The sequence below is a fragment of the Solenopsis invicta genome, chromosome 3 (genome assembly GCF_016802725.1).
Source record: "Solenopsis invicta isolate M01_SB chromosome 3, UNIL_Sinv_3.0, whole genome shotgun sequence".
NCBI classification, from domain to species: domain Eukaryota; kingdom Metazoa; phylum Arthropoda; class Insecta; order Hymenoptera; family Formicidae; genus Solenopsis; species Solenopsis invicta.
Window position 1 is genome coordinate 12,764,457 of NC_052666.1, and position 20,305 is coordinate 12,784,761.

At 51.4% G+C, this 20,305-nt stretch overlaps 1 protein-coding gene across 1 annotated transcript; it reads right to left on the bottom strand.

Moving 5' to 3' along the window:
- Positions 1 to 885: 885 nt before the first annotated feature.
- On the bottom strand, positions 886 to 6,110 carry LOC105207274. Its single transcript, XM_039447600.1, has 3 exons — positions 3,221 to 6,110; positions 2,338 to 3,125; positions 886 to 2,232 (listed from the first exon to the last, which is right to left on the bottom strand). The coding sequence occupies exons 1-3, from the start codon at positions 6,108 to 6,110 to the stop codon at positions 886 to 888; spliced, it is 5,025 nt and encodes a 1,674-aa protein (XP_039303534.1).
- Positions 6,111 to 20,305: the final 14,195 nt, after the last annotated feature.

Below are 20,305 nucleotides of genomic sequence, written 5' to 3' on the forward strand. Positions count from 1 at the left end.
TACCGCGAACGACGAGGAAAGAGAGAGCGCGAGAGAGCGACGACGACATACGCGAACAGGAGATAACCGAGAGGGGTGGCGCTCGAGTGCAGGAACGGACGACAGGAGGTGATCAAGGATGCTAAACGTACAGTTTTGTCGGTTCTCACAAAGTGTTTATTATCACTTGTCACAAAGTTCCTATTGTCACTGATAACTCGGATCGAGAGCACTACAATGTTCGGTATCGAGAGAAGTCTGATTCCGTTCGCGCAGTCACTTTTGCAAAAGGGAATTTGAATCGATCGCGTTTCTCTCGCTTCTGAGGTGTCGGGCTCTCGAACGATAGCACGAACCCCGGAAAAACGGTGCTCCGCGAAGGAGAGTCGGGAGGAGCGAATTGTTCCCGAAATGAAGATTATTGGCCAAGCGGCCCTCCTGATGGAAGTTACCGATTTGAACGAACGAGCGCGTACCGTTCAATTCGGTGTTTGGAAAATATCGATGTTCGTTGACTCTCCTTTGCGCGCGCCTTGGCGCGAAACTTGTTTGCTTCGGAGATGAGCAAATTAACGGGCAGAGATGCTCGTGAAAAGAATAACAGAATCCTCGGATTTGACCGTGACGGGAGACAAATAGAAATGAAAGACAACTTCAAAGATATTTACAAGTATCAGTGTCAATATTGCCTTAATAATTATTGCGAGGAACAGAATTATAATTTTCAATCAAACAGTTATCAGTTTTGAAAATTTATGCGATATGCTAAAATACAATATATATAATAAAATTTGCGATTGAATACATTTGGTTCTGAACATACCGCCCGCCTCGAAATATTCGTTTCGAAAGATGAACTCGGCGCTTTCCGAGTAAGGATAGAGCGAGGCGATTAATATGTGCGCGCTATTTCGAAGGCTCGCCGTCAGTGTTCGATTGTTGCTCAATGTCGATCGGCAGAAAACAAAGTTTACTCAGCGGACGCTTGTATTCCGACGTAGCTGTTTTTACGGTGATGACTCGCGAGAGCCCGTCGGAGCCAGGATGACACATTATTATACGGCCCAATTCCCATTTGCACGGCGGAAGAAGCGAGTTTCTAAGCAAGACTAGCTGCCCAACGCGAACATCGGTTTGAAGTTGGCGTCTCCACTTAGTTCTCTGCTGGAGAGTATTAACATAATCACTCTGCCAGATTTTCCAAAATTGTTCCGTCATCTGGCGAATGAGCTGCCATCGCGTGAGGCGACTTTCTTTAATATTGAGCGTAGATGGTTCAGGGCGAGCGGTTAATGCACCGCCGATCAAAAAATGTCCCGGCGTTAACGGTTCATAATCGTCGAGCGCGTCAGAGAGCGGCGCTAGCGGCCTTGAGTTGAGGCACGCTTCGATGCCACAGAGGAGAGTGGACATCTCTTCGTATGTGAGCGTATGAGCTCCTATCATGCGACGGAGATGATGCTTGACACTTCGCACCCCCGCCTCCCAGAGACCGCCGAAGTGAGGCGCGGACGGAGGTATGAAGTGCCAACTGGTGTTGTCGGTGGCGGTTCGATTTAGAAAATCCGAGTTGCGCAGCGCCGCGCGAAAGGCGATCGTCATTTCTCGGTCGGCGCCGACGAACGTGGTTCCGTTGTCCGAGTAGATGGACTTAGGAAGACCTCGTCGAGCAACGAATCTGGCATATGCCGCTAGAAACGCAGGAGTGGCGTACCCGTCTACAATCTCCAGATGGGCGGCACGAGTGGCCATGCAGATGAATATGACAATGTATGCCTTTCGCGACGCGATTCCACGACCGGACATAGATCGGATGAGAATTGGTCCAGCATAGTCAAGGCCGCAACTCAGGAAGGCTCTCGAAGGAGGCGACACTCGCACTTGAGGGAGATTTCCCATGAGTTGTGTCGGAATCGCGGCGCGTTCGCGTGCGCATACAACGCACTTATGAACTCTGACGACACTGCGTCCGCGAAGCAGCCAGAATTCCTGCCGCAGCACATTGAGAGTCAGTTGAGTGCCACCATGGAGTGATCGCAAATGAGCGTTCTGCACGATCAACTCAACCAACGGGTGAAATGTTAGCACAATAGGATGTTTGGTGGTGAACGGGAGCGGGGCATGAGCGAGCCGCCCGCCAACGCGAATTAGTTCCTCTTCGTCAAGGAACGGAGTGAGCAGATTGAGACTGCTTTTCGAGGCGAGAGGTTTTCCTGACCGAAGAGCGTGCCGATCGAGTGGAAATGAATCTCTCTGAATATATTTCAGCCAAAAGACTCGAGCGTACCGGATCTCGCCAGCGGAGAGAGAGAGAGACCCATCCCGCTGAATTCCGCGCGGCAAGGAGCGATCACGTACCCGAGACACAAACCGCAGGATGTATGCCGTGACCCGGAGCAGTTTCGGCCATGACGAATATCGCGAAGCAAGATCCCACGGCTCCAGCTGCCCGACCAGGTTCACGTTTTTCTCAGATTTTTGTTCGGGTAGCTCTCCGGCAGGAGTGGGGGCGATCGGCGATGACCAGTCAGAGCTGGCAAGACGCAACCACGACGGACCACTCCACCAGAGATCGTGTGACGCGAGCTGACTCCCGAGAATGCCGCGAGACGCGCAATCAGCGGGATTGTCATCAGTGGAGACGTGCCGCCAAGCGGCATTAGGGAGGCGGGTTTGAATATCGGCGACACGATTTGAGACAAACGTCCTCCACCGCGACGGGTGTTGAGTCACCCAGGCGAGAACCACTGTGGAATCCGTCCAACAGTAACACGGAGTCGTGTCTGGAAGCCGCAGTGACTCCAGTGTAAATTCCACAAGGCGCGAGAGTAACACGGCCGCAGCCAGTTCCAGCCGTGGCACGCTCCACGGTTTTATTGGCGCAACTTTCGATTTGCTGAGAAGCAGCATCGACGACCGTTCGCCCGATAACGAGGCTAAGCGAATGTATACGGCGGCCGCGTAGGCTTTCTGAGACGCGTCTGAAAATCCGTGTACTTCGCACATGACGGTGTCCGCACCCTTCCGTATCCACCGATCAATGAGGAGGCCATCGATGGCCTTGAGAGAGTTCTCGATCGACAACCATTCATCGCCTAGACTAGCATTAATATCCTCATCCCAGTCGACGCGGATTTGCACAGCTTCTGAAGAAAGATTTTGGCGCGGATTGTTACTGGGGCGCTCCAGCCGAGGGGATCGAAAAGACGCGCAATGACCGAGAGAATCGACCTCTTCGTACGAGGAATCGAGGATGGAACGGACACGCGGAATTGAAACGCGTCCTGCGACGGACTCCAGCTAATTCCCAGAATTTTTAGCTGCTCGTCTTCCTGCAGAGTTTTGCTACAGGCGAGACCGTGATTCTCTTCAGGAATGTCGTCGAGCAGTCGAGAGGAGTTGCTAGACCATTTTCGCAACTGAAACCCGCCCCGGCCCAACACCGCGCACGTCTGATCGCGCGTCTGACGCAGGAGCGGAATGTCATCGGCGCCAAAGAGCACGTCATCGACGTATATGTTATCCTGAAGGACTGACATGGCGAGTGGAAATGCCGGTCCTTCATCGTAGAGAAGTTGGCGCAGTATTCGAAGCGCCAGGAACGGAGCGGCCGCGGTTCCGTATGTGAGTAATTTATATTCGCGAGGGCAACTAGAGTCGTTTTTGCACCAGAGAATGCGTTGATAATTCACGTCCCGCGGATCGACAAGAATTTGTCGATACATTTTTGCGATGTCCGCTGAATAAACGTATCTGAATTGACGCCAACGCAAAATAACCGCGGTTAACTCGGTCTGAAGCTTCGGTCCAGCCAACATATGATCATTGAGTGAGGTCGCGTTGGAGGTAATGCTCGATGCATTAAATACTACCCTGAGACGCGTAGTGCTACTTCCGTCGCGGATGGCAGGATGATGAGGAATGAATACGCATTGAGACGATTCGGAGAGCGGAGGCGACTCCCGCATGTGACCCATCTCTTCATATTCGCGTAAAAATTCCGAATACTCCTTCTGAAGATCCGGCGATTTTTGAAATCGACGGAGTAAGCTGCTGAGACAGCGAGCAGCGGTGCCGCGAGATGATCCGATTTTGATCGGCGGACCATTTTTGAATGGTAGACGGACGATGTACCGCCCATCAGAACAACTCGAATGCGTTTTAAGAAAATGCTCCTCACATTGTAACTCGTCCGGAGTGAGTACCACCTTCCGCGGAATCTCCTCCACTTCCCAGAATCGTCTCAATGCCTGGTCAAGGGTGGGCGAATCACCGCGTGAGCACGTTACTTGCGAGCAACAATGAACGGATGCCGACGAGAGGAACGGCGAAGAGGACGTCGGTCCGGAGAGTACCCATCCAAAGATGGTGTTCTGCGCGTAAGGCTGACCGAATTCTTCTTTCCGACAGCCATCGAGGAGAATCTCACCGTAGAGATCGGCACCGATGATAACTTCAATCGGCGCAGCGCTTGTTGGATCTGAGTCGGCCAGCGAGAGGCCGTCTAAGTGACTCCACGATCCTTGAGACGCGACACGCGACGGAGAATATGGTGTGAGTGAGCGCATGATAGTCGCAATGACTGAAAAAGCCGGCTCGGGCGAATGTATCGACGAGATTTCGAATTTAGCGGCGTATCTACACGATCCGGCATCTACGCATCCGACCCCGGAAATCGAGACAGGTAGACGAAGGCGCCGCAATTTCAATTCCCGACTTAAACGTTCTGAAATGAGCGTAAGTTCCGATCCGGGGTCGAGGAGAGCGCGAACGGTGCGCGTTCGACCGAGGGGGGAAGTTACAAGAATTTGTGCGGTGGCAAGAAACACCGGCGGTCGAGATGGGAAATCGCAAGCCGCGGACATCGAAATGGCAGTTGAGACTTCCGTCGTTTCGGAGAGCGTCGACGCGTTTGGAGCGACGGCGGTGACCGCAGACACGGAACCCGGGTCAACGTGAAAGAGAGTGTGATGTCGTTTTTGACATGTCCGACATGAATACTTGCTCGGGCAAGATTGAGTGGCGTGCTTCGTACTAAGACAATTTAGACAGCGCTTTGCCTGTTTGACTACCTCCACTCGTTGACACGGACTCCGGTTCAAAAATTGAGCGCATTTATTTACATAATGAGAAGCGTTACAAAGCGGGCATGAGATCGTAGATGCAGTCGAAGCCGTCACTCGTGATCCCTTTGCACGACTGGTCGAGGTGGTCGAACTTGAGGGACTGAGCTCTTCTAGCGCGCGAGAGCGTGCTGCAAGGAACTTGTCGAGATCCTCGAACGTAGGAATGGTCGCGTCTTCGCTTCCCTTTAGTTTCCACGCTTTTCGCGTAGAGCTATCGAGCCTTCGCGAGACTGTGTGAACTAGGATGTCGCTCAGAATCTCTTCGGAGGATTTGTCCAGCTTTTTTAACGAAGCGATAGCGCGATTCGCCTTATCGCGAAGGTCGTTTAATTCAGACGCCGACTCCCGATTGATTGAAGGCAGATTGAGCAGCGCGGCAATATGGACATCGACGAGGCGACGCTTATTGTCGTAACGCGAGAGCAGAATCTTCCACGCGATGTCAAAGTTGTCGGCGGTGACTGGTACAGTTTTAATCGCGTCGAGAGCGCTACCCGTTAGACTTGACGCTAGAAAGTGCATGCGGGAAAACGCGGTTAATTCCTTGTTTTGAATTATCAGCGAAGAAAAGCGATCGCGAAAACTCTCCCAATCTTCGGGTTTGCCCGAGAATGGTGGAATTTTAATCGGCGGTAAGTGAGACACGGAGGAGGACGGGGGATCCGCGTATCGAAACGTAGGACTTGCCAAGGAAGCTGCGGGCGACACGGGCTCTAATTCCTCCAGGCACTCCGTCATGTAGTCGAGGGCCGTCCGGAAAAGCTCCTCGTGTTCGTCGAACTGCTGCAATGCAAAGTACTCGACACCCTTCTTCTGGTCCTCGGGAGTGACATGCATCAGGGCTGCATGGGCGTTTACGCACTGGCCCCAAGCGTCCTTGAGCGCGTTGATTCTAGATCGAATCTTCGCGGGAGTGTAGTTATTTCTTCCCAGTTTTTTGAAATTGGAAAGAGCGTTTGCGATCGAATGAAGCAGCGTCTGCTGCTTCGCTAGCAACTCGGTCATTGTCCCGGTCGTCAATCACAACTGCACTGATTTGATGTTGAGAACGTCGTCCTGTTCGGCGCGATAATATCACGAAACCGCGATCCGGCTCGAAGGACCAAAATGTTCAGTGAACTCGGTTTCGGTGATTTAAGAACGAGCACTGGAAGCCGGTTTTTCTCAGAGAAAGAACGCGGGAGCTGTGAATTTTGAATTCGCGCGATACTGCTAGCGAGCGTTGAGAGTGCGAAAGACAGCAATACCGCGAACGACGAGGAAAGAGAGAGCGCAAGAGAGCGACGACGACATACGCGAACAGGAGATAACCGAGAGGGGTGGCGCTCGAATGCAGGAACGGACGACAGGAGGTGATCAAGGATGCACTAAATGTACAGTTTTGTCGGTTCTCACAAAGTGTTTATTATCACTTGTCACAAAGTTTCTACTGTCACTGATAACTCGGATCGAGAGCACTACAATGTTCAGTATCGATATAGAGAAGTCTGATTCCGTTCGCGCAGTCACTTTTGCAAAAGGGAATTTGGATCGATCGCGTTTCTTTCCCTTCTGAGGCGTCGGGCTCTCGAACGATAGCACGAACCCCGGAAAAACGGTGCTCCACGAAGGAAAGTCGGGAGGAGCGAATTGTTCCCGAAATGAAGATTATTGGCCAAGCGGCCCTCCTGATGGGAGTTACCGATTTGAACGAACGAGCGCGTACCGTTCAATTCGGTGTTTGGAAAATATCGATGTTCGTTGACTCTCCTTTGCGCGCGTCTTGGCGCGAAACTTGTTTGCTTCGGAGATGAGCAAATTAACGGGCAGAGATGCTCGTGAAAAGAATAACAGAATCCTCGGATTTGACCGTGACGGGAGACATATAGAGATGAAAGACAACTTCAAAGATATTTACAAGTATCAGTGTCAATATTGCCTTAATAATTATTGCGAGGAACAGAATTATAATTTTCAATCAAACAGTTATCAGTTTTGAAAATTTATGCGATATGCTAAAATACAATATATATAATAAAATTTGCGATTGAATACATTTGGTTCTGAACAGACATCTAACATCAGTAATTGCAGGAAATCGAAATAAATGTGTTCCCGTTGAATGTCTTCCATTACGACAATTTTTATACATACACTTGTCGTATACGGTTTCCACACGCTTTTCACTCATTGTTACACTTTTTCGTTTAAAGAATTATTTGCACAAAAAAATACTTTAATTGAAGAAATATGAGAAACAAAAAAAGAAAAGAATACGAATTAGAGACAGAGCGTTAACGGAAAAGAATAAGGGTAACAAACTTGATTTATTGAATAAATCAAGAAGTGTTACTAAATAAATAAAATAAAAAGTATAAAAGAACTTATAGTTGCAACCACAAACGCGATTTGGTACACAAGCAATGAATTTTAAAAACACGCTATCGAAGTACACTGTCTCACTATGAAACGCGGACTGCGTCGAACATTAGCGAGCCCCGTCACCACATAACGTCGTCGCGCTGTTTTGTTTTTCTTTTTTTCTAACGCTTAATTTTAAACGTTAGAATTAATTTTACGTTTAATTTTACGAGAAAGACGAATCGAACCGATAAGATTCTTTGTATCATAATTTATATTTCAAAAAGTACAGCTTCAATAGGCAACTTTATATTAGGTGTTGGAATTAATTCATAGCGTTTTTTTAGAGAGAAACAACGATTTATTCTAAGTTTAAATATAAAAATACATTACTAAAAATATTTTCCATCGCTTGCCACAACTTTTTCCCATCTTTCGGGAGACGGATACCCCATCGAAAAAACGCTTCGTCCTTAGAGGCGATCCATGAATCAATCCAAGTTTTGCATTCTTCATAAGAAGTAAATTTCTCCGCGGACAAACCATGGGCCATCGACCGGAACAAGTGATAATCCGAAGGAGCAATATCTGGAGAATACGGCGGGTGGGTTAGGACTTCCCATTTCAGGTACGTTTGCACTGGCTTTGCGACGTGCGGTCTAGCATTGTCGTGCAGCAAAATAATTTTGTCGTGCCTTTCGCTCCATTCCGGCTGTTTCTCCTTCAATGCCCGACTCAAGCGCATCAATTGCAGTCGGTAACGATCCCCAGTGATGGTTTCATTCGGCTTCAGCAGTTCGTAGTAAACCACACCCCGTTGATCCCACCAAATGCAAAGAAGAAGCTTAGATCCATGAATATTACGTTTTGGTACTGATGATGATGGTTGTCCAGGCTTAACCCATGATTTTTTGCGCTTGGGGTTATCGTAATATATCCACTTTTCATCACCCGTAACAATCCGATGTAAAAAACTTTTTCTTTTGTACTGTTGAAGCAGTAACTCGCAAGTCAAAAAACGCCTTTCAACGTCCCTCGGCTTTAATTCGTATGGGATCCAATGTCCTTCCTTTTGGATCATCCTTAACGCTTTAAGTCGTTTTCCCACTGTTGAAAAGTCAACCTCCAACGATGTGGACAACTCTTCGAGCGTTTGAGTTGAGTTCTCCTCAAGTAATGTCTCCAATTCTTTGTCTTCAAACTTTTTTGGCTGTCCAGGTCGTTCCTTGTCTTCTAAGTCGAAATCACCGCTCTTGAATCGCGCAAACCACTTCCGACACGTTTGTTCAGCTAAAGCTTGCTCACCGTAAACTTCTTCTAAATTCCTATGGCTTTCCGCAACAGTTTTATTCATATGAAAGTAATGTAATAAAACTCCCCGCAAAAACACTTTATTTGGTATAAATTTAGACATATTTAAATAATTATAACTTGATGCTATTAACAAGTGAAAGTAAGATGTCGTAAAAATAACACCCAACCTAACAACTGATTTAAGATAAATTTGCTTCTGACGGTAAAAACAGAAAACTGTAGTATCCCCGCCATCTCTCGTAAAACGCTACGAATTAATTCCAACACCTAATATAATTCGGGAGTCTTAAGAAGTCATATCTGAAAATAAATTTTCTATACACATCTTATGTTGCTTATAAGTTTATTATAATTCACCAAATTTTTGTATGATAATTTTATAACAAATTGTATAGAAAGCAATGCTGGAAAAGAGGCAAATGTTTAATATCCATACACATAATGTTATTTCTTAATAATATAAATGTACGAGATTATGCTTATTATTTATAATACACCTTGTTGCAAATTCTTGTATGTTCTTGTCTGAAGTTCGTATGAGAAATTTTTCCTACAAAATCTCACAAGACTTTCCTTACAAAAATTATACAAATTCTTGTGAGATCTCTTTCAGTGAATCTCTTTCTCTACTTTCAGTAGATCTCTTTCAGAGATCTCTTTCACTTATAAAAAGGATTCCAATTTATTTAAAAATTCAGTGAAAAATTTTCACGATGCAGGATATTCTTCAATATATGAATAAAATAAAAAATCGCATACAAATTATGATGATTATGAAAAATATACAACGGCTACGTGTAACAACCATGTACACACATTTTTCCTTAAAAAAGAAACATTCATAATCTACCGATCGAATCGGTCCGCATGTGGTTGAAAAGCGACAACACTGTAAGGCGACGCGAGAACGGCAAGCGCTCTATTATTCCGGTCATTCAATGATCAACTGTGACGGTGAACGCACGAGGATCGCAAACCGCAAAGCAGATTTAGTAAGTATACCTATGTACTTATAAAAATATATGAAAAACATGTTATTATAAAACATTTATTAATTATACTGTACAAATTTTTTTTTTTCAGTGGAACAAACATTGGCGACGACGACGTCGACAGCGGCGGCGGCGACGTCGACAGCGGCGGCGGCGACGTCGACAGCGGCGGCGACGACGACGACGACGCTCTTTTTAACTTTTTGCATATTCTTTCTCGACAGCGGCGGCGGCGACGTCGACAGCGGCGGCGACGACGACGACGTCGACGACGACGACGCCGACAGCGTCAGCCAAAACGGCGACAACAGGATTCGTAACATTAAGTGTAAGTACTAATTAAATATAAACGAGTTTCTAGATGCGGCTATTAAAAAACGAGCGTATTGTCGAAACATGATCTTGGTTTGCCACGGTTCACCTACACAGGCAAATGTGGTTTTTTTTAATGACAAAGTTGACATATAAGCATCGTTTTATCTTTCTTCGGTATTCAATAAATGCTTTTACACATTCTTTAAATTTTTTGTTTCAGACTTTAGATCTAGAGAAAATAATTTGTGCGGCATTCGCTCGAGGAAGAGGGAGAGGCAGAGGAAGAGGGAGAGGACGAGGAAGAGGAAGAGGAAGAGGACGAGGACGAGGAAGAGGTAGAGGTCGCGGGACAATAATAAGAGGAGGGGGGAGGGGCATTCAAGTGCACAATTATAATTATTATTATAATTAAATGAGCAAATTAAAGCATAATATAAAAGAATAAATGTATGTAAAAAATATAATAGTTTAAAAATTAAATTATCGCCCTCCTATGATAAAAAACAATGCGCACACACACACACACATACACACCCACATACATACACGTCCTCACACACACAAGCCTGCCGAAAAGCCGGCTAGCGTGCCAAAGCGCTTCTCCGTCGCCTCGATAGAGCGAGAGAGAGAGAGAGAGAGAGAGAGAGAGAGAGAAAATAGACTGTAAAGCCTCGAATTCAGGCACAGCTGGTTACGTCTATAATATCCTTTAGTTGACTTTTCACCTGCCATCGTACGGTAGGACTGATAAAATACGTCACTTGGACAACAAAAAGTTTATTCAATTAATCTTTATTACATTATTATTTTTTTGTGCAATATGTCATTTCTAAATCATACATACGCGCGCATATGTATGATTATAACAATTATAACAAAATATAAAACATTTTTAAAGAGTAGGCGCTTTCTGGCCTTTCTACGTCCCTGCCCAGAAATCGTCCGAAGAGGACTTTCTGAATTTTGTGGCCAAAACGTAGCGCGGAAAACGAGATAGGCGAGAGGGGAGTGGAGAGGAGGGTATCCGTAGAGATAATCGCCGCCCGCTCCGTGTTTGCTAACGCGATACTTTCTCTCTCTAACCGATGGTCTAAACAGAAGACAGATAGAGATCCATTATCCGTCTTTATCCAACTGATACATCTCTCACTCCTGCACATAGCACAGAAGAGAACCGTAAAAATGGACATAGCACCGCTGAGAACCACCTAAACGTGGACATTACCGACGTGGAAAATGGACATTGGCTACGTAGTTCAATGTTCATTTTTCACAAGAGGTGCTTCAAAATAAGGTTCCATCTAAACTCGAAGCCTGTCCCCTCTCAGGTTCCTCTCTGTAGTTGCTGGACAGTCGGAGTGTGCGCTTGAACAGGCGGCCAGCCAACGGTAAGACCGGCAGAGGGATCCCAACGATGGGAGGGTTATTCTTGCAAAACGAGGCAACCGAGGAATAGCATCGGGATGTCTCCTTCTTTCACTTCTGTTTCCTTGTAGGATATGGTTGAACCGCACCGAGCGTATGCTTGAGTGCGGTCTCGGCCTAACCTACACTCCTTCTCTCTCCTTCCTCATTCTTCTTTCCTTAGGTTGATCGCGGCGTAACTTGCTTGCACCACTTCTTGATACCTATTGTCTACTTCTTTCCTTTAACCCAAGATGTGTGTTTTTCTCGAGTTGCGCGCGACCTGGCTTTACGCTTGTGTTCGCTCCTTCTTTGGCATCTATTTTCCTTTCCATCACTTATTTACACACCTCTCTTCCTTCTTAAAAAATTTCCACCGGCATCCTAAGTTATTCTTCGATGCTCCGGTATTCAAGTATAGAATTAAACTTAAAACGTTTAATTTTAAATCGAAATCAAAAATAACGTAAAGTCAACAAAAAAACTAAACTCAATTTAAAATTTAAATAATTAAATTAATTTTCAAGATCACTCCTACTGTTCCATACGTCGCACTCCTGCGCATACGCTTCCATAAAGCAATCCTCTCTCTCTCATATAATTTAATAAACGGAAATCAGTAAGAAATTATTTGATTTTATTTCATTAATTTGAATTCTTTTTAATTGACAAAATTGTAATTTTTTATAAAGCAACATGGGCAAGAAGACCCATCGCGACAAAGCAGGAGGCCGCAGATGTTTCTTGCGTGCACTCCGCCGAGAGTCAAATATAATCCGCGAGTTCGATTCGACGGAATTTTGGTCCGAGTTGCTTCCTGTCCTTCCGTTATTGGAGGAATCGCCGGAGCCGGAGCCTCTTATCATTACTCCTCCTCCTCCACTTCCCAAACGGGACATAAAAAGGGAAATACGAGAATTTAGAAGGAGGGCAGCGAAACTCATTACCAATTACATTCCTGAGAGGAAGCCCTTCCCCCTTTCAAGCATTTACTTTCCGCACGATAATTAATAAATATATTCATTTATCTGATATTATCTGATATTACTAATATTGCTCTATATTTGCGTTTCAAATTCCGCCCACCCCTTGTATCCCCCCCCCCCTCCGTTTATGCATGTGTGAGAATATGTACTTATTTACAATGTTTCTATTTTTAATATATAGTAGACTTGTCAATGTAGTAAGGAGAAAGATTTGAACATTATTATATTTTAACCCTTGAACACACCGATTCTTTTTTTTTTTGTTAACGGAGAGGAAATGCGTTACCGCATACCCCAGGCCCCGGGGGAGGCCTGGTGGTTATGTGGGGGCTCTTCCTCGCCAACGACGTGTCGACGGGGACATATCCACTAAAACCTCTCCGGGTGTCCTGCCCTAGTCCGTGACTGGGGAGCTCCGGAAACGCGTGCATACTTCCGGAGCCCCCCGGACTCAGTCGGCCTAGGCCGATTCGACACACCGGGTGCACCCTAACGTGGGCGCACCCGGCAGGGCTTGTGGGCCTAATCTGCCCTAGGTCGAAGGAGGGGGACACCAGCCCCCCCCGCCTCTTCCCCTGATGGCTTGGGGGTAAAGCCCGGGGTATCCGGCCCCCGTCGTAGCCCCGGGCCTCTTCGCGCCGCGCTGACGGCGGCGCGGTCCTCCTAGCTACCCTGGGGGCGGAGAGAGAGAAACTTCCCTCTCCTCCCCCCCGGCGAGGCAGAGGGGGGTATGGCTCCGCGTTACATCGCAGAGTCGTCCCCCCCAGACCGTCAGGTCGGGTCTGCCTTGCCGGGTTCACCATTATTGCGAGGGGCATCCCTCCTCCCCGACTGCGCGTCCCGAAGGCGGGGCCGGCAGCCGCTGGGGAGGAGGGTCGCCCCCTCTCTGTGTTAGCGCCGTCGCCCTCCTCCTCCTCCCTAACTATGGGAAGGGAGGGGGCGACGGCAACCGATCGCCCGCAACCCCGCCGCCTTTTGGCGGACGGGCCGCTGCGGCCCGGTGGGCGGGGGCGGGCCTTCTTCTTCGGGGCGACCGGGGGGTGGAGCCAAGGTGGATCATGGCCCCCGTCCCCGCCGCCACCGTCGCCGTTGTTTTCGCCGGGGGGCATACGTCCCCCCGGCCTCCTCTCTCTGATGGTCTCGGCCTCCTCCTTCTGCCGCATTACTTGCTCGCGGAAGGAGGAGACCGAGACCCAGGCGCTCTCCCTGCGAACCATCTGGCTAATGATGGCCCGCAGGGAGAGATCGTCGCCGATTTTTCTTCTTAGGACTCCGCGTAGCTCCTCCCACGCTGGACAGTGTTCCAGCGTATGCTGCGCGGAGTCCCTTTCGGCGTCGCAGTGGTGGCACTGCGTCGTCGATTCCTTCCTTATTCTGCACAGGTACTCACCGAAGCAGCCATGCCCGGTGAGCACCTGTGTCGTCCGGTAGGACAAGCCGCCCCAAGGGCAGCCCACCCATTCGTCCAAGTGGGGTAGGACGGCCTCCAAGATCCGAGATCCTGCCGCCGGCGGGTCATTGGCGAGACTCTCCCGCCAAGACCTCATGGCCCGCCGGCGAGTCCTTTTTCGCAATAGCGCGGCGACCCTGGGGGTAACCACTCCCCCCTGCAGGCGGACGGCCTTCGCCCTGGCGTATGACCATGCCAGGGCGTCGGCCGTGAATTCTGCCGGGGGGAGCCCCGCCAGTACCAGGCGGTGCGATAGGCGCCCACAATCGTCCGCGCCAGCCGCCGCTGCACTGCGTGCAGCACGTCTCTTATGCGGCGGCTGGCCAGCGCCTCGCGGAAGCAGACCGGGGCACTGTACAGAGCCCCAGCCATGGCCGCGTAGGCGTATGCGCGCCTCGCACCTACTCCCGGACCTCGGAGGTTGGGCATCAACCCCAGGAGGGCGTCCGTCATTTTGCCCAATCGCTGGGCCAATTTGTCGGAGTGCTAGACAAAGGCCCAGCGACCGTCCAGTTGCAACCCCAGGTATTTGAGGGTTGCCCCCACTTGGATTCGGGTGTCGTCCACCCGGACGAAGGCCTCGGGCGGTACCCCGGAGAAGCCATCGTGAAAGAAGATGGCTTCCGTCTTCTCCGGGGCCACCCGCAGGCCCAGACTCTTTATGGAGCCGACGACGCAGGCCACGGCCCAGTTGCCCATTGCAACTGCCTTTCCCCAAGAGGCTCCCCTGGCTACCACGAACGTGTCGTCCGCGTAACCAACGACGTGGCAGCCAGGGGGGAGGGCCGCACGGAGCACTTTGTCGTCTGCGGCGTTCCATAGCAGGGGGCCCAGCACGGACCCCTGCGGAACGCCGCACGACATGTCCCTCCGCTGCTGGAGTCCGGTTTTATCTCGGAACTCCAGCACCCTGTCCCGGAAGTAATCCCGAACGATGGCGACGAGGTAGGGCGGCAGGCGAAAGTGCTCGCTAAGCGCCGCCACAACCTCGCCCCATGGGATACTATTAAAGGCGTTGGCGATATCCAAGGATATCGCCAACGCCACCTCCCCGTCCCCCGTGATGGATTCCGAGAAGGATCGGACTTGTCTGACAGCGTCGACAGTCGATCTCGCCTTTCGGAACCCGTATTGTGCGGGAGACAATTCGGGACCGTACCGGGACATATGCCGGATGATGCGGTTAGCGATAATTTGCTCGAAGATCTTGCCCGCATCATCCAGCATACAAAGGGGCCTGTATGCGGAGAGACTCTCCACTGGTTTGCCCTCCTTTTTGAGGAGGACAAGCCGGGCCCTCTTCCACCTCCTGGGGAAAGTTCCTTCCCGGAGGCACTTCGTGTACGTGACACGAAGTGCCTCCCCGATAATCGAAGACGCCCGGGTACAGACCTTGGCGTATATTCCGTCCGGCCCGGGCGCCTTCGCCTTTCTTCCGTTTATTCGGGCGAAGGTCGCGACCATCTCGTGTCTGGACATCTCGAGTTCCTTGGTCCATCCTGGGGGAGGGCCGGTCTTCTTCGGAATGTCCCTCCCCCTGTTGGGGAACAGTGTGTCCACCACCGTTCTGAAGAACTGGGGGTCCAGCGTCTCCGAGACTGGAGGCGCCCACGGGCGGAGCCTTTTCCTCACAATTTTGTAAGGTCTCCCCCATGGGTCGCGGTCCAGCTCGGAGAGTAATTCTTCCCAGGCCGCGGCCTTTGCCCGCGCAATGGCGGTCCTCAGGGCCTTCCTGGCTTCCCTGAGGACCGCCTCGGCGTTGTTCAACTCATTCTCCATGCCCCGCCGCTTGGCGCGCGTGTGAGCCCACCTGGCAGCCACCGTAGCCCGCCTCAGTTCGGCGAGCTTGGCGGACCACCGCGCCATTGGTCTGCTGCGGGGCATGGAGGCGTCGCATGCGCGCGACATCGTCGCGCATAGGCGCTCCGCCTCCTTCTCAGCTCCGAGGTCAGCTCCTCCCTCCGGCCAAGTGGAGGCAAGGAGACTGACCTCGAGGGCTTTGGGGTCGAGTTTCTTCAGGACCCATCGATTCCTGTTGCGGGTGCGGCGGCGTTGCTCTCGCACCTCCGTGGGGGGGGGAGACCAGCTCTATGGAGATAAGTCTATGATCTGACGTCTCTCCGAGGGAGCCGGTCTCCACTGTCCATCCTTGGACCCTGTTAAGGGCCCCGGGGGAGGCCCATGTCACATCGACAATGGACTCTCCTCCGGCCCCCACGTAGGTGCTGACCCGGCCCCGGTTTAAAAGGACCAGGCCGAGCCCCGCCGCAAACTCTAGAGCGAGGCGGCTCCTGACGTCTGTGCGGAGGGAGCCCCAAGCCACAGCGTGGGCATTGAGGTTTCCTCCCACAACGACAGGCCTTGGAGAGCGACTGAGTATGTCGCTCTCCATGCCATCTAAGGCCGCCTTGTACTCCCCCCTGGTTAAGCTAGGGGGGAGGTAACAACCCAGGACATCAATGGATCCATACTCGACCATGACGAAGCCCCCGCCAGCCGATATCGGGATCATCGGCGGAGCGCCCGGCACATGATGGCTGACCATCGCCACCCTCCCCGAGGGATCTCCAACCCAGTTGGGGTTGCCCTCGGGTATCCTATAAGGATCGGCGACGATGGCCAGCCCGCCACCTGCCTCCGCCAGGCACTGCACAAGCATATCTTGTGCAGCCCTGGCGTGGTTCAGGTTGGCTTGGAGGAACCTACGGGGCATTGTTATCTTGCTCCCGAGGCTCCTCCACCTCCCTCATCTCTACGCACCTGGGTGCGTCCTCTTCTTGGTTATGTGTTCTCCTCTCCCCAATGCCTCCACATCTGTAGCAGCAGCCGGATCTGTCGATCCGGCTGCTGCATTTGGCCTGGACGTGGCCCGTGGCCAGGCACCTGTGGCACTGTAGTCCCCGCGAGGGGAGCAGTGCCACGCGGCAGCTCGACCAGCCCACCTTTACTCGGGGGGCGGCCAAGATTGCCTTTCCCGCCTTCGCGGGGCAGCGCACCCAGCAGGTGCCCAGCCCGTTGGGAGCCATGCGGATCTTTCCCACTTTGATATCGTGAGGAGAGCAAGCTCCGATGGCTCCCAGTGCCTCGGCCACCTCGGTTGGAGGCGACCGAGTCGTCCAGACCGGTCAGGCGTAGCTCGACCGTCGTCTCGGTTGTTTAGGGCCGCCCTGATACCCTGGGCCAGGGCGTCGGCCTTGGTGCCGTTGTCAACGCCCTTGACCTCAAGTATCAGGGCACCCGTTATCGTGCGGCGTGGGCGCAGGTCCTCAATCCCGAGCGAGGAGAGGTCGACCTTTTCCCTCGCGGTCTTGAGGATCTGCGCGTAAGCTCCCGGGTCGGCGCAGGTGACCGTCACCGCCGCCGTGGTCGGCGGCTTAATTTTGACCACCCTGGCCGACCCTCGGGAGTTGGCTCCGCCCGCGGGTTGTCCCTCGGGTCCCCCTTGGCCTCCCCCCGCCCTCCCCTCTTCTTCTTTTCTTCTTCGACGATGCCGAAGAAGTTTGGGGAGGGAGGTTCTTGGGGGGGGAGGGGGCTGGGAGAACCCTTATCGGCCTGTTCGTGGAGGGGGCCGCCTTGGTCGCCTCATTAGCGGCTTTGGCGGTTCTCCTCTTGGCCTTTCTGGAGACCACCTCCGTCCACAGCTCAAGTATGGACGGGGAGGTGGTATCTTTACCCGGAGCGGGCCGAGCCGCCTTGGCGGTTGTGCCGCCCATAGTTCTTTTTTAGGGGGCGGTCTCGACCTGGGGGGTTACCCTACCTCCCACAGAGACCGTCCCGGGCCTTTCCACAGCCTTGCTGGTTGGGAAGAGCCCCATCTCTCGGACGACTGCCGGGAGGACCCTATTGAACACCTCCCGGTGGTCGTCCTCCGTGATCGCCTTCTTATTCCTCCTCTCTCCTCCCTCGGTCCGACCCGCCCTCACCAAGGGACGTGAGGGAGGGGGAAGAGGAGGGAAGGAGGAGCGAGGAGCGGGAGCCACCCTTTCGTCCGCCGCATTTGACAGGGGGTTCATCTGTTTGCGGACCCCCTTTAGCGGCGGGCGGAAGAATGGCTCCTTCAATGTCTCCATTGATACCACCACCGGCCTTTCTTTGCGCCGGGTGGTCTTGGTGTCGGCGAGGGGCCCCTCCACCACTATGTCCGCTTCGTTTAGCGGTCCCTGGTGGGTCTCCCCGGTCAAGGCCTCTACTACCGTATCGTCGAGGTCCAGGTCCCTTTGGACCTCGACGTCCGTTCCGTACTCTTTGTGAGCTTGCCTCGAGGAGGCCTCCTCGAGTAGGGCAATGCGAACTCGCATTTGCCCCAGCTTGGCTTCAAGCCTCCTCTTTTCCAAGGTCCATTTGGCCTTGGCCTTAGCCAGGGCCGCACTCTCTTCCCTGTGCACTTGTGCCGCCGGACTCTCCTCCTGTTTGGTCAGGATGGTGGTCAAGCCAGCCGTGAGGTCCGCGTACGTGTTCCAGAGGTCCTTTTTTATAGGACCCTGGATATTATGGGATCTCTCAACCGACTTGGCCAACATCCCGAGACTTTCTGTCATCACCGCAGCAACAGCTGTAGTTGGCTGTTGCTCCTGCTCTTCCGCTAGTTCCAGCGCCCTCTCTTGAGCTTTGGCAGCTCGGGCAGAGGAGGGGTGGACCTCCGGGTCGATGATTGCCCTGTGGTCTTGTCTTACCTTCCTTGCCCTATCGGCTTCGGCCCGCTTGGCGAGGGCCTCCGCCGTGAACTGCCCCTCGTGGGAGGGGTCTTTCGCCGGCCTGCCTCGTCCTCTTTTGGTAGGACCTTCTTCCTCCTCGGAGGAGGACGAAATATAATACGAGGGCTTTTTCCTGTTGTAAGCCCTCTTCGTGCCCCGTCCCACTGACTCCCTGTCCGTATCTACGTCCATCTCCGCGGACATCGCGTCAAAGGACGGGGAGGGAAGCCCCCTTCTTGTTTCCCGGGCCAGATGGCCCGGGGGCATCATACTGCTCGAGGGGAGTGGCAACCGGCCCGCAGCTAACGGATTTTGCCCCCTTGCTGCAGGCCGGGCTTCGAGCCAGTGGATTTGGTCGTCCCTTCTTTGGGAAGGAAATCCTTCAGGGTAACTTGGAGTTTCCTCCCCACCTTCTTGGGACTCTCCCGAGGGTCGGAGGGGCTGAAAAGTTCCAACCCGCCGCGGCGCCGGCCCCGGTAGAGGGGTCCTTCATATTCTTGGAGGCATCTCTCCCTTCAGCGGGAGAGATGTCTCCTTTTACTAACTCAGGAGAGGACGAGGATCTCGCCCCTCCTAGGCCACCACCCAAGCGAACGTCCGATAACGTTGCGCTTTTCCCTGCACTTTTGTTTGTTGTAAGTTTCATTTTAAATATAGATCCCACTCCCCGTGACGGCTGCACCGACCGGCGTATCTCCCACTCCGCCCCAATACATGTATTGAGGAGGAGTGCCCCGGGTACTCCCGGGGGGTCGGCTTATGGCGCGGGCACCAGGAATGATCATCTGGTGCGCAGGCCTCCAGCCTCCTACACACACCCATACGGAAGAGCCATCAAGGACTCGCCCCGTATGGGCTTTCAGGGGTCCCCCGCCTCCGACAGCGGGGGCACCGTCACGGGTGGCGCCACCCGGGGGGCCCCACGGACGGGTCGGGTAACGGAAGCGACGCCCCTTCCGCATCCTAACCGCCGTGGCGACCAGCACGTCCGCCCAGGGTAAAACAATCCAATGGAAGGCAGATGCCTTCCCGGTGACCTCTTAGACCCTACATCTCTCCTCGCCCGAAGGCGACTCGAGGAAGAGGGCAGCCCCCTTACCACGTCAAGGTGGGTCACCATCGAGGGGGAAACACACCGATCCTGTAAAATACGGAAACACATTTTTGGGTCTGGGAGACTTTTTCAACTTTGAGAAGCTATAACTTTGTTTACAATCAATATTTTTTTACGATTTTTTTTAAAAAACAAAAGTTTAAAATCTCAGGAGTATGACTGCACAATCGGCATTGGCGAAAAATAATTTATTGTGAAGTTGTAAAAGCAAAACCATTAAGCAAAAATGAGAAATTGGTCAAAAATCCACTTTTTCTTAAAAAAATCATATCTTTGCAACAAAAGACGTTTAAGGACTTTCAAATACGCCGTTTTAAAGCTAAAGAGTCATACTTTCAAAATAAAATTTGGCAAAGTCATTCCTTTTAAAAAGTATAATTATGTAACATGGAGAATATGAGGTATTTTTGGGCATCTAAAAATTCACTTTAAAAAAAAAATCATATGTTTGCAACAAAAAACTTTAAAGAACTTTACAATACGGCATTTTAAAGCTAAAGATTCATACTTTCAATAAAAAATTATATTATTGTCATTTCTATTAAAAAATGTACTCATGTAACAAGGTGAATATGAGGTATTTGATTAAAT